At 39.2% G+C, this 13685-nt stretch overlaps 1 protein-coding gene and 1 pseudogene across 2 annotated transcripts; one reads left to right on the top strand and one right to left on the bottom strand.

Moving 5' to 3' along the window:
• Positions 1-12: 12 nt before the first annotated feature.
• On the top strand, positions 13-7668 carry ssr1 (signal sequence receptor, alpha). 2 transcript variants are annotated; one of them, XM_072678897.1, is made up of 9 exons: positions 13-155; positions 2932-3059; positions 3147-3243; positions 4202-4464; positions 4734-4810; positions 4983-5061; positions 5745-5838; positions 6130-6144; positions 6681-7668. In XM_072678897.1, the coding sequence occupies exons 1-9, from the start codon at positions 86-88 to the stop codon at positions 6746-6748; spliced, it is 891 nt and encodes a 296-aa protein (XP_072534998.1). In that variant the 5' UTR covers positions 13-85; the 3' UTR covers positions 6749-7668. The 2 variants fall into 2 exon arrangements, with proteins under 2 accessions (XP_072534998.1, XP_072534999.1); XM_072678898.1 differs by lacking the exon at positions 6130-6144.
• Positions 7669-10687: 3019 nt separating this feature from the next.
• On the bottom strand, positions 10688-13038 carry LOC140555857 (uncharacterized; annotated as a pseudogene).
• Between the last annotated feature and the right edge of the window lie 647 nt (positions 13039-13685).

The raw sequence follows: 13685 nt of genomic DNA, 5'->3' as shown, positions 1-13685 counted from the left end.
TCTCACGCATTACTACAGCTGAAGGGCGCAGCAGCAGCAGCAGCAGCTCCTCACACAGTATTGTTGCGGCTACAGTTCAGAGAAAATGCTCAGATTCCTGCCAAAATTACTGCTGCTAGTGTTACTAGCCTTCCCTGCTACTCTTCTGGTTAAAGGTCAGTACCTGTGAATCTCTACGATCCAGAAATTGCTCGGTTGCTGTGTGTCGGGATCTGCCGGTTCGTTTAGCTAGCTAGCATGTTTGGCTCTAAAACTGTTGGCTATGCTTTCACGTCGGTCGGTCTAAATACGTGGAGTCATCGGAAGTGTCAAAATTGTACTTTATACTATATATGACCAACTCACATAGTGGAAACAACTTTTTTTGTAGGTGTTAATTTCTCCTAATCGCGCTGAGTTAGCTAGTGCCAGCTAGCCAGCGCTTGCTAATGCTGCAGTTCCTCCGCTGGGCCACAGTCCGCACACGTTCAGTATTCAAATGAAACTCGCCCTCACATTTCAATTACCTGCTTAATATTCGAGTCATTTTTTGACCGTGTGGTTGAAAAAGACGTCTGCGTTGTGTTACATGTTTGCTGAGTGAGCTAACTCAAAGCATTTTAGCATATTTGAGTCTGAGCAGTGTGGACTGACGTGTCCTTACTGTGTAGCTAGCTTTAGCCTGTTAGCGTGTAGCGGAGCAGCAGCTTTCACACCAGCTAGCTAACTAACTAACTAACTAACTAGCCAGACAACTCGGTCAAAATACACACACATTCACTCAGCTGGGTGGCTATATTCGTCACTTTAAACTCGTGCTTTTCCTAAAAAGCCAGTAGTCATGAGTCGAAATAGCTACCGGGGTATAAAAATAACCACCGGAGGCTAATATAGCTAGCCTGCGTGTATTCGTGTTGGCTAGCGAGCTAATGAGGCACAGAAGTGAGTCTTTCCTGCAGGACTGAATGAAGCACATGGAGGCTGAAGTAGAGTGGAGGAAGTCAGCAGGGTTAACAGGACTGCATTACTGATCTCTTTGGACTCTATGGTAATGTTAATATGCACGAATATCTGGACTGCATAACGGGTATTGCAGCCCTAAGCAATGGGCACTTAGCCTGAAATAGCAGAGCTAAGATGCCAGTTTTAGTTTTTTGTTCCTAGACCCTGTCTGTGCGATGTTATTCATCATGTTTTATCTACTCTCTCCATGCTAACATCTACACTGTACACTGATCAGCCATAACATTAACACCACTGACAGGTTAAGTGGGGAGACATTGATTGGCTTCATCTATATCTGCCAAGGGGTGTCTAGTGTAAAATGTTTTTGAAAATCAGTTTTTGAAGGTGGTAAAAGAAGTAATAATGGTCAAGTGTAAGGATATTAGTGACTTTGACAAGGGCCAAATTGTGATGGCTAGGTGTCTGGGCCAGAGCATCTCCAAAATATGGTATAACTATTTTATGGCGTGCTCCCAGTATGCAACGGGTAGCACCTACCAAAAGTGGTTCAAAAAGGGAACCACTTGTGAACCAGTGACTGGGTAATGGGTACGCAAGGGTCCATCTGACTCATTGATGCGATCCGTGGAGACCCCACGTAACAGCTTGCAGGACCTAAAGGAACCGCAGCTAATGTCCTAGTGCCAAATATCACAGGACACCTTCAGAGGTCTTGAGGTTCCTTAATGAGGGATGTTAATGTTGTGGCTGATCGGTTTTACACTAGATAAAAGATTGTTTACACTATAGGTAAAGCTAATGAATGGAATTTCCTCTTTTTTTGTTGGCAAATTCAGTGTTAATAGCAAGGACATCAATGAGCAACAGCTGCTTCAGCACATTAGTTGATGTGTGCCTTTTACCTGAAGATTAACACATGACAGCATGATCAGTGTGACAGTAGAGTTGGCTGGCTAATCGTTTTCAATATTTACATTGGTGAGAATAAGAAATAATTTAGAGAATTGCAGCTACGTGTTGTGGAGAAATGTTGTGATTTAAAATTTGTGTGGGGTTGAATAGCCACAGCAGCATGAAATTTAACAACATCCTCTATCTTCCAAAAGGATGTTGCTCAACTCCAAAATTGCAACATTGCCTGTTGGCAGCACATTAGGGAAATTACCTAAATTAGTTTGACTAAAAAAAAAAAACAGTGGTGAATACTGTGTGCATTTTATTAGTATGGTAGTACATGGGGCTTTGGGCTTGCTGTGGAAACTATTGCTTACAAGTTAATGCAAATTTTATGTAATGCTGTTAGTTCATACTTGTCAAGTCATTTCTTGAGATGAGGTACAGCAATCAGAATTTCAGTCAGTTTTTCTCAGTTTCTTTTGGCATTACTGAAACAACTTTCCAATCAAAAATCCACACAGTTCTCACTATTTATATTGATGTCTATTCGATATGTCACTTAAGATTGCTTGGATTACACACTTGGTGGTCAGTATGACCGTTTATCATATTGTGATACATTTTGTTATCGTTATACATAATATACTCTTCTGCATATAGTCGTCCATGCTAAAATAACCCAGACCAACTGCATATTACGCTACAAACAGTGTAATTAGTCCTATTTACCTGGATGGATTGCAGCATGTTTTGAATAGAAATCACTGCACAAAATATGAGACAGTATTTGAGTAGCAGATTTTAAGAATCTGCAGATACTAATATATTTTTTAAATATTCAGGCTTTAAATATTGTGATTCAATATTTTTACCATATCGCTCACCTCTATCTGTACTGCACTACTGTTTGAGTATGCTGTTTATCATTAGCAACAGAGCATTAGAACGTAGTATTCTTTGATTCACCAACACATGCAACCATTAAGCCTTTGTGTTAGTTTCCTTGTTAAGTTCCTTGGAGTCTCTGTATTGAGGTGTAATATGCTTTTACAATGGGCATGCCATGTTAATTATGCTTCTGATGTTTAGGGCCATTAGTGGCTGCACAAGATGTTACAGAGGAAGAAGAGGCAGCTGATGAAGATACTGCTGATGATGTGATTGCTGAGGATGAGGATGATGAAGCTGAGGTGGAAGATGATGACAACACTGAATTAGTAAGAGCCCATGTTAAAGCCTGCGTTGTACTTTTGATTACTTTAAATAGTGGCCACTGATCTTTAACAAATGTTTTGATCCGTCAGACTGAAGAAAAGGATGAAGAAGAAGAAGAAACTCTGGCAGGGGAGGTGAAGCCTTCCCCCAATGCTGATACGACCATTCTCTTTGTCAAAGGAGAAGGTAAGCTTTAAATTTACCAGCATTACCTTTTTATTTTTTTGTTCTTTGGTGAATTGTTTGGATATAACCACTTTAAATAGGGATGTCAAAATCAAGTTTTTTTTAACCACCCGATCTGAATCTTTTGGCGTTGACTATCTGACGATACTGATTCCAAGCCGATCTTTATGTTTCTATGAAGAACACAGTCCCAAAACTATTGATAATACACACTAGTGAAGTGTGGTTCTTTTGCTGGTAGAACAGAGCATTACCATGATCATTTTGTTTTAAGAGAATAATTACAGTTAAATTCAAGAGTAAAGATGGGATGGGTAATGTTATATCTTCCCAAAGGAATATAATAGAATGAAAAATCTTCTATCTTGGTGGTGCACAACTACAACCAAACTGGGTGGTTTTGGCAACATTGACAGCAGAAAATAGATAATTAATGACCGAGTTTCAGTCCTCCTTCCGTTTGTTGTTTGCTGCGCCACATTTACGGCAAGCCGCTAAGCTAACTCTTCCTCAAACTTTCCGTCCCACCTTAAATAATGCCACAGTGACAATCTACTGTTAAAATGTACATAATGTAACTGCAGCACTATTTAAGGTAAAATGGAGAGTTCGAACTAGAAGCCAACTTAAGCTTATGTTTTGGCTGCTAATTGGTAATGTCAGTTCAAATAAATGCTGTTTTGTTTTGCTCAACAAAATTTCACGAATGATGGTCTGCAGCAGCCGAGGATCATGTTGTAAAAGCTGATAGCCGATTCATCAAATAACGGGGTCGGACCCCAATCTCAAGTCATTGGATCGGAACGGGACACCCCTAAAGAACCCTTAAAGAACTCTCTTGTTCTTGCATTGTACAGATCTTAGAAAATCAATATTGCTGGGTATTTATTACGTACAGCAGTCTGGCTTTGCGTTTTTTATATTCACCCTCATTACCTCCCCTTTTCCTTAATGATAGACTTTCCTGCCAACAACATTGTGAAGTTCCTACTGGGTTTCACCAACAAAGGCAGTGAAAATTTTGTGGTGGAGTCGTTGGACGCTTCCTTCCGTTACCCTCAGGACTTCCAGTTTTACATTCAGAACTTCACTGCTCTCCAGCTGGGCACGGTGGTACCTCCTCAGCGCCAGGCCACATTTGAGTACTCCTTCATCCCCGCTGAGCCCATGGGTGGTCGCCCCTTTGGCCTGGTCATCAACCTCAACTACAAAGACAGCAATGTAAGTATCATAGGACTTGTTGGACTTTGAATGCGAGTGTGTTCGGTATGGCAAATGGCAGGACATTCAGTAAGCAGTTTATAATAACCTAAACCCAATGTTCAATTTTATCGGTGTAATAGATATGACATTGTAAATTACCATTTAAAAATTAAAGCTAATACATTAGCTACTTGTATGCATAGCTCCTATTTGGTGTCCATGCATGAAATCATATTGAATCGTTTATGTATGTATGTATTTATTTATTTTTTAATTTTTTTAAACAGGGTAACATTTTCCAGGATGCTGTATTTAACCAGACTGTCACAATCACAGAGAAAGAAGATGGACTGGATGGAGAAACGTATGTAAAATTTGAAAAGCTTCAGTTTGTGTAACTTATAATAAAACAAATAAATGTGCATTTTATTCCATTCGGTTGCCATAACATTTCCTGTACTGGATGTATAGTTGTTTGCTTTTTGTTTTATTTATTTTTAATTCTCACAAAAAAAAAATAATTACTTTGTTTGCAGGATTTTCATGTATGTGTTCCTCTCGGGGCTTGGACTGCTGGTTGTAGTTGGCTTGCATCAGCTACTGGAATCCAGGAAGGTAATGGATTACAAAATAAAATTAAAATGTATATAGTTTCGATAAAATATATGTTTAGCGTAAAACCATATATCTGTATGTAAGACGGGCCTTGTCAATTAAATACGTAGCCATACACGGTTTTAACTAGTGTCTTCATTCATACTGATTCATTTTGGAATTTGTAATCTAGGGTTTAGAGTGTAATTAATTTTGTATTGTGGCACATCTGTTATCTAATTGATTTGAACAGCTGTTGCAGCTGTTTCACAGTAGTAGTTTGTGAAAACACCCTAAGATAACATTCAGTCCAATAACTTCATTAGGCAGTTATCTCTTATAAATTCAAGTGTAGGTGCTGAAGTGTAGGTAACTGTTGTTTTTCCTTCAAGTGACTAGGAGCTTCAGTTGTAAATGCAAATGTGAGAGAGGCCAGTTTTTGAAGAGACTGCAGTAAAAGCATGGATTAAGAGTTCTACTCTCACACGTTAGAGGAGGTCAGCTATAGTCTAAAACATGGCAATATATGTAGATGTGACTTTTTAGGGTGTTAGTATTATGGATTTTGTCTAAGCAGTTGCGTAAGACTGGAAAAGAACATTATTGGCTAGTTGAGATGTGATGTGCTGAAGATGGCAGCAGAGGAGTAAGTGCAAAAGAATGGCCAGTTCAACTTGTTTGCTCTCATTGGTGATTGTTTGCAGAGGAGGAGACCTGTGGCTAAAGTGGAGATGGGAACCTCCAACCATAATGATGTGGACATGAGTTGGATTCCTCAGGAGACACTTAACCAGATTAGTAAGTCTTCACCACTCATTGTACAGTGTCTGAGTCTCACTACTTGCTTTTTTAATTATTTTTTTTATTTCAAATATAAAAAAAACAAGAGAATTAATCTCCTGACTCTTTCTGTCTCTCACGTCGCAATCTGTTTGTGTCAGAACTGCCATTCAGAAACTCTGGCTTTGCTGTATTTTCAGTTCTTTTTTTCTTGCATGTCTTGGCTGGTGTTGCTAATATGGTGGTGTTCTTGCTTGCTCTCTGGATCACTCATTCTCTCCCTCTTTTTCTCCCCACTTGCGTCTTCAGTGCAGAGTCGACGAGGTGAGATGTCTATTCACCTGTCCGGCATGCAGTAGTCCAGTTATTTAGTAATTTAGTTTTAAAAAATTATTTTTTTAAAAAGTGTGTTTTGGGATTTTTTTATTATTATTATTTTTTTAAAGTCTTGTCACTTAAATTGGGCATTATAATCTTGTTTGAAGTTTGCCAAAATTTGAGCTTGCATACTTGTTCAAGTTCAGTTGTAGTGGGTTAAGATGTAATTATATAATCATTTACTCAATAACAATGTGCATATCATTGCTCGACACAGGCTACATGTATATAAGTATATAGGCTATAAGTATATCTACATTTTTCAGTTTGACATCATTTGAATCTGACCATTGCTCTTTACATTGCCAAAATTCTCAGAATGCGTGGACCAATAGAATTGCTTCAAATGACTTTCGTGGAAAACTTCAGCTTTTTTACCACAAGTTTTTTTTAATAATTTGATGCAAGGCCAGTGCATCTGTGAAGCTGCAAAAAGTTGACCAAAGTTTATATTGCTGATCTAATTTTTTTTCTTTATCCAGATAAGGCTTCACCCAGAAGATCACCTCGTAAGAGGACACAGAAACGTTCAGCTGGATCAGATGAGTGAAGAGGGGCCAACACTGGCTCTTGGCCGTATGTTGTACTGAGCTCAGTCTACTGGGGGCCAGCAGCCCTGTCCGTCTTTCACTCTTAGAGACTGGTCCAAAACATGCATACATCCTACTCATACGGTCCTTTTTTTTGTCTTTTTAAATAAGGTAACAAATGAGCATAAAATATCAAAGCAGAGCAAAGCTACTCCACTCAGTGTAATACTGTGATTTTTTTTTTTGGCAACTCTGCTTGCTTGTGGTGTGGGGTTTTTTTTTTTTTTTTTTTTTTTTTTTTTTTTTTTTTTTTTTTTTTTTTGTGGACACTGATTCTCTTCCTGCACACTCTCACACTGGCTCACTTGGGTTTAGCCCAGTGGTGGTTGATGGCCAACTGATTCTGCCACATTTTGAAGTGCACTGCAATATTTTTTTTTTTTAGGTTATTCTGTAGTTTTGCTTATGGAGGATTATTGACTGTATGAAATCAAACTATAATCATGGACTCAGTTGCTCGCAGAATGTGCCTGTTTTCTTCCTCTGGTTCTCTTTCTGCATCTTTTTTTCATTTCACCTCTTATCGGCAGGCTCAGTTTACAAATGTGTTTTCAGGATTTTTAATCTTTTCATAATTAGCGAAAGCACTGGTGTACATACTGGGTAGTGCTTGGGAGGGGGGGAAAGCTACAATTAATTTATTTCTTGTTTTCTGCCAGGCCTGTGATTTTTATACTGTATCTTCTGGCATGAATTTGGATGGCCATGTTTAGTACTTGTGTGCTTCAAAGTGTAGTACACTACTGTACCCAAATGGGCCTTTGAGATATTGTTGGTTTTGCCAACCCATGAGAAATCAGTAGTTAAGGCTTTGTACTTGGTTGTATGTTCTGCATTTTTTTTCTTTTTTTTTAATAAATAAAGTAGTAGGTCTGATTGCTTTATTGATAACTTTTCCTACTAATGTTTTTAGGGTTGACTGATGTCTTTACAAATCATTTATTATGGGAAAGTGTTGGTCTATGGTTTGAGTCTTTTGTGTTTAAGACAGTCCATATCACATTTCTCTCATTGGGTTGTTTAATCTGCGCAACAAATTTTCAAAGACTCAGTTTCTAATCTCAATTTTTTTGTGGAGGTGGGGGGTGTGGCAGGGGGACAAAGTGATGGAATAATGGAAATAGAATTTCTTTCTGCTCAAACAAGTACTGAAGCTCATAAATATTGGAAGAAAGTGTGGGTTTACATGGGGGGGGGGGATAAATAAAGATAGAAAACAATGTATCTGTTGTTTTTTTTTATTATTATTTTCAATTAAGAGTAAACTGTAGCACAAGCTTCACAATATATATATACAGTCATGCCCGAAAGTATTCATACCCCTGTCAAAGTTTGACTTAAATTTACTTTTATTTAACCAGAAATTATATTTTTGCCTGGAAATGACACAGGCATCTCCCAGGAGATAACACGATGATGTACAAGAGGCATCATTGTGGGAAAAAATATTTCTCAGCTTTTATACACATTTGAACAAAAAGTGGCATGTCCAAAATTATTCATACCCTTCTCAATAATTAATAGAAAAGCCTTTATTGGCTATTACAGCAATCAAACGATTCCTGTAATTGCTGACCAGCTTTTTGCATGTCTCCACTGGTATTTTTGCCCATTCATCTTTAGTGATGAGCTCCAACTCTTTGAGGTTTGAGGGTCTCCTTGCCATCACCCTGATCTTTAGCTCCCTCCACAGATTCTCAATTGGATTCAAGTCAGGACTCTGGCTGGGCCACTGCAAAACATTAATGTTTTTGTCTGCTAACCATTTCTTCACCACTTTGGCTGTGTGTTTTGGGTCGTTGTCGTGCTGAAATGTCCACCGGTTCCCAAGGCCAAGTTTCTCTGCAGACTGCCTGATGTTGTTGTTGAGAATCTTGATGTATTGCTCTTTTTTCATGGTGCCATTTACTGAGATCAAGTTCCCTGGTCCATTGGCTGAAAAACACCCCCAAAACATTAGGTTCCCACCACCATGTTTGACAGTGGGGATGGTGTTCTTAGGGTTGAAGGCTTCTCCTTTTTCACGCCAAATGGTGCACACATCATTGTGGCCAAACAATTAAATTTTTGTTTCATCTGACCATAAAACAGAACACCAGAAGTCTTCTTCTTTGTCCAGATGAGCATTTGCAAAGGTCAAGTGGGCTTTTGTGTGCCTTTTCTGGAGAAGTGGTGTCCTCCTTGGCCTGCGTCCGTGGAACCCAGCAGTGTGCAGTGTCCGTTGAACTGTCTGCCTTGAGATGTCGCCACCAGCAGAGTCCAGATTCACCAGGATGGCCTTGGTGGTGATCCTTGGATTTTTCTTCACCTCTCTCACTATTCTCCTGGCCAGCACAGGTGTCACTTTTGGCTTCCGACCACATCTTCTGAGATTTTCCACAGTGCGGAACTTCTTGTATTTTTTAATAATACTTTGCACTGTAGCCACTGGAACTTGAAAACATTTTGATATGGCTTTATAGCCCTTTCCTGACTTGTGAGCGGCCACAATGCACAGCCGCAGGTCCTTAGTGAGCTCCTTTGTCTTCGCCATGACTGTCCACAAACCAACTGCAGAGAGCTGCTGTTTTTCTCCTGTTGAGTTGATTAAAACAGCTGTTCCCAATGAATCAGGGTAATTAGGATGCTTTAAAACAGCTTGGAATATTTGGAATGGTATAGAACTTTGGATTTTCCCATATACTGTGACAGTTTTCAAAGGGTATGAATAATTTTGGACATGCCACTTTTTGTTCAAATGTGTATAAAAGCTGAGAAATACTTTTTCCCACAATGATGCCTCTTGTACATCATCGTGTTATCTCCTGGGAGATGCCTGTGTCGTTTCAAGGCAAAAATATAACTTCTGGTTAAATAAAAGTAAATTTAAGTCAAACTTTGCCAGGGGTATGAATACTTTCGGGCATGACTGTAAGTATTTTTAAAATCAAACAGTTGATATTTGTCCACAAAGCGAGGACAAATTAAATTAAGCCATAATATTTCTATGGTGTGCTTTCACTGTTTGCTCAATGTCACTTGCGCAAACTGGGTCCAAAATTCATGCACCCTCTGAAGTGATAAATTCAGTGCTTGTGAATGTTTCAAAAATATCTCAACTTGCCCAGGCCTCTTCAATTCCTGTTAGTAATCATACTTGACTACAGTCCTCATAAAAAGGACCTATTTGACAGCACTCATTGGATTGACAAACTGTGCAATGGGAAAGTCTAAAGAGCTCAGTGCAGATTTTAGGAAGAGGATTGTGGATTTGTGGAGCCATTTCTTGACAACCGCAGATTACAAGATAATCAGTTCAAGCAACAGGTTACTGGTCGCCACTTTCTATGGTCTTTTTGCAATAAGTCTTGGTGAAGTGTCTTTCCTCTTAGATATATCGACTGTGAGTGGTATTAGTGAAAAGTGAAAGTGGTTAGGGACCGAAGTGTCAGGCCAAACCTGCTATTAGAGTTCCAAAGGGGGTGCCAATGCCATATTAAGGACTACCTGCTAAGCATGGTGTTGGTAGTTCGCCTATTTTGCTGTGCTGCCAGTGGGAACCAGTACATTGCACAAGTGGATGTATTAATGGAGGAGGGAGGACTACCCACCTTAAACCATCAGCTAGAGGGTTGAAACTTGGGCACAGTTGGGACACAACAGTATAATTACCCCAAACATAATTTAAGCACATGAAGCTTTACTATGAGTCCTGACCTCAACCCTAGCGAAAGGTTGCCATACAGAGTGGTCAAATATCAAAAATCAAACCAACTTGCCTGAACCTTGTTGATGTGCTGTATGTATCATGTGCTTGTTCTTAATTGTTTTTCGAAACAGATGTCCGTTGTCATTTATTCTGCCCCAGAGAAAGAAAAAGCATGTAAGAGTCAGTTATCCTTAATGCAGGTCCTTTAAAACTATTTACTGCAAGAAGACACAAGCCTAAAGAAGTGGGTCTTGGGCATGTCCTCTACTTTCTTCTATTCTTTAGTTTGACAAAATTAAGGAGGGATGAGGTCCATCTGGTCCCGGACACCAAGCAAGGTGTTATAGAAACTGTCAAAAATCACCAAAAAAGGTTTGTGTTCTTACCTGTTATAAATCTCTTTTGTGGAATGACTTCCTACCACATCAGTCAGAAGAGCTGCTAAAGTGGCTCAGAGGTTCAGAGTACTATATCTAACAGGATGTTCTGGAGCTGTGCAGACCTTAGAATAAATGTTTCAGACTCTGAAGATGAGTATGTCCACGTAGACATTATCAGAAAAGACCAGTGTGTGTGTGTGTGTAGCTGGAGATACATGGAAATTTGTGTTGGAAAACACAGATGATATTAAATAAAGGTGATTATTGTTACTGGCTCTAGCAGTGGCCCCATTCCTACTATGCCAGTCCCCAGAACTGTCTGATCCACAGTAAAAGTACCAGGTGGAATCTGGATCATATGAAGGGATCGTTTAGTGCCATCTTTTTACAGGCACACCATGAAAAGTCAATTTCTAGGCCACTTTCTGTTTGGAAGGTTAATGATTGGTTAGCTTTTCTGTATTGCCTCATTTAGCTTTGGTCAAGTTTTAAGCTGTTCTACTAACATGAAAAGGATGCTAAATTGGGCAGGACAGGGGGCCTCCAGAACCAGGGCTAGGGACGACTAAAGTAGAGAACTTGTAATAAAATTACTCAAGAGTCAAAGCGACTGTCCAAAAAATGTTCCTACATGCATCACGCATTGTAAATATTACAATATAGTGTGGAATATTAATATAGTACAAATTGAGCATTTCAATTATTCCTTTATTTCTGTAAAACTTATTTTATTCTTAATTCAATTTTGTTTTCTGTAATCACTATTAAAGTAAAAGTCGAATCAAGTGAAGTAGGATCAAGGGTGTCCAATTTTATCCACAAATGGGATCTGTAACTGTATGTTTACATTCCATGCAAGCCACAGCTCACCTGATTCCACTTGTTTAATCATTCTCTAAACAGTGATCACATGTGCTCCCTGCTTGGCTGGAATGAAAACCTGGTCTTGTGTGGATAAGACACTCCTGCCTTAGGTCCTTTATACACCCAAAAAGCAGGGGTTCAGATTTGGGCTGAAATAGCTGGGCCAATGTGGAAATAGATACATAAAACTAGTTCAATAAGAGGTACTGTATTCTCATGCAATCTAAAGCTTTATACTGTATGTCAGTAGTAAAGCACAAAAGCAATATTAGTAATATGTGGGGCAGGGGTTAGCTCTGGGTTATTACAAGCTGCCACTGTTGGGCCCTTGAGCAAGGCCCTTCTCCCTCTCTGTTCCCTGGGTGCTGGAGTTGGCTGCCTCACTGCCCTTAGTTCAGTAGTGTGTGTGTGTTCACTACCACAGATAGGTCAAATACGGAGAACACATTTTGCTGTACATGGTACAGTGACAAGTATGTGCACCTTTTAAATCAGTATATTTTAATATAATAACCTAGTATTCAGTAACAACATAATATACATAGTAATATGTTACATAATATTTAGTGTAGGGGTGCTAGTGGCATTGTTCTATTGTGGCTAAAAGTATTAGTCTGCATTTTGTTATAAATTGTTTATCATAACACTTCAGTAACACAAAGAATTTAATAAAGAATCTCACCATGTCTCAAAAGCATCTTGCACGAAACTGAAAAGTGAGGAGGACATGTCGCCCCATTCCTACCCTCACAAAAATTGCACTGGTGCTAGAAAGTATGATGTCCATACATCATGCTTCACTGCTATCCAGCGCTGTATGTGCCTTTAAAGAAGTAGTTATTTGTCTTACTTAAAGTTAAACCAGTAACACATTCACATAAAGACAAGAAGACATTTCCTAAATGTGCTTTCATTGTTTCTTTGTCTGCTGACCTCTTACCTGCTGGAACTGCATTAGCAGGTCCAGAGAAAACGCCCCATTGAGACTGATTCCAGAGTTTCTGATGCAAATTTGCTGACCGAGTGAATCATAATCAATGAGCCTGAAGTCGTGATGCCTCTGACCTCTGAGTGAGAGCCAAATCGGTGCTGGAGGATATACGTTCAGAAATGTAAACTAGTAATAAATATAGCAGAACCCACCATGTATACATGCCCAGTCATGAAAGGTGGCGACACTTAAAGCTGAATGAAACAGAAAGCATTTTTATATGAACAACAGTGTGCGTTTTGTATTTTAATGCTTTCTAAAAACACCCAAACTAACGATTTGCACTGTAAGAAGTTTCAGCAGCTGCCACAAGGCATTGTACCACATTTTACCACAGTATAATATTAAGGTCATTTACCATAATGCTTTAAAATATTTAATATTTTAAAAGCTGTGGCTGCACTGTCCCTCCGCTGTATTCAAAGCCTGTGATGTGTTCTCAGTACCTTATTCTAATCAGGTATATGAGTGTGCTGCCTGCCACACTCACCCAAGCCACACACAGTGACTTGCAAATAGGATCTGTGCCAACCAAGAAGCAACCAGTAAGGCCTACCACTGTAATACGTATGCTGATTCATTGTGTTTACAAAGCAACAGATCTCAGATAGCTCAGATAATTCATAATTACATTCCTGTAACAGATACTTAAGTGCACTTTTCCTATCACTGTTTTTGAGTTACACTATATAGACATAAGTATTGGGACACCTGCTTATTCATGGATTCTTCCAAACTCAATGAAATTAAAAAACAAATCCTGCTTTTGCAGGTATTGTCCAGGAAAGGCTTCCTACTAGGTCACTGGAATCTTGCTGTGAGGATACCCCACTTCATCCTCTCTAATCCCAAAACCTGACATTAGTGTCAGATGGACATATCTTCTCCAGAGAGTTTTAATCTATTGACAATCCTTTTTTTACAGGGACCAGACAAGTTGTGTGTGTGAATTCGTGGATATATCATTGTCAAAG

The sequence above is a fragment of the Salminus brasiliensis genome, chromosome 5 (assembly GCF_030463535.1).
Source record: "Salminus brasiliensis chromosome 5, fSalBra1.hap2, whole genome shotgun sequence".
Lineage (NCBI taxonomy): Eukaryota > Metazoa > Chordata > Actinopteri > Characiformes > Bryconidae > Salminus > Salminus brasiliensis.
This window is presented reverse-complemented; position numbering and strand designations above follow the sequence as displayed.

Bases quoted from the DNA above. Each gene is read 5' to 3' on its own strand.
- ssr1 (XM_072678897.1), top strand. From the start codon at position 86: ATGCTCAGATTCCTGCCAAAATTACTGCTGCTAGTGTTACTAGCCTTC. The intron at 156-2,931 runs GTCAGTACCTGT...TCTGATGTTTAG, and splicing joins TGCTACTCTTCTGGTTAAAG to GGCCATTAGTGGCTGCACAA. The intron at 3,060-3,146 runs GTAAGAGCCCAT...TTGATCCGTCAG, and splicing joins ATGATGACAACACTGAATTA to ACTGAAGAAAAGGATGAAGA.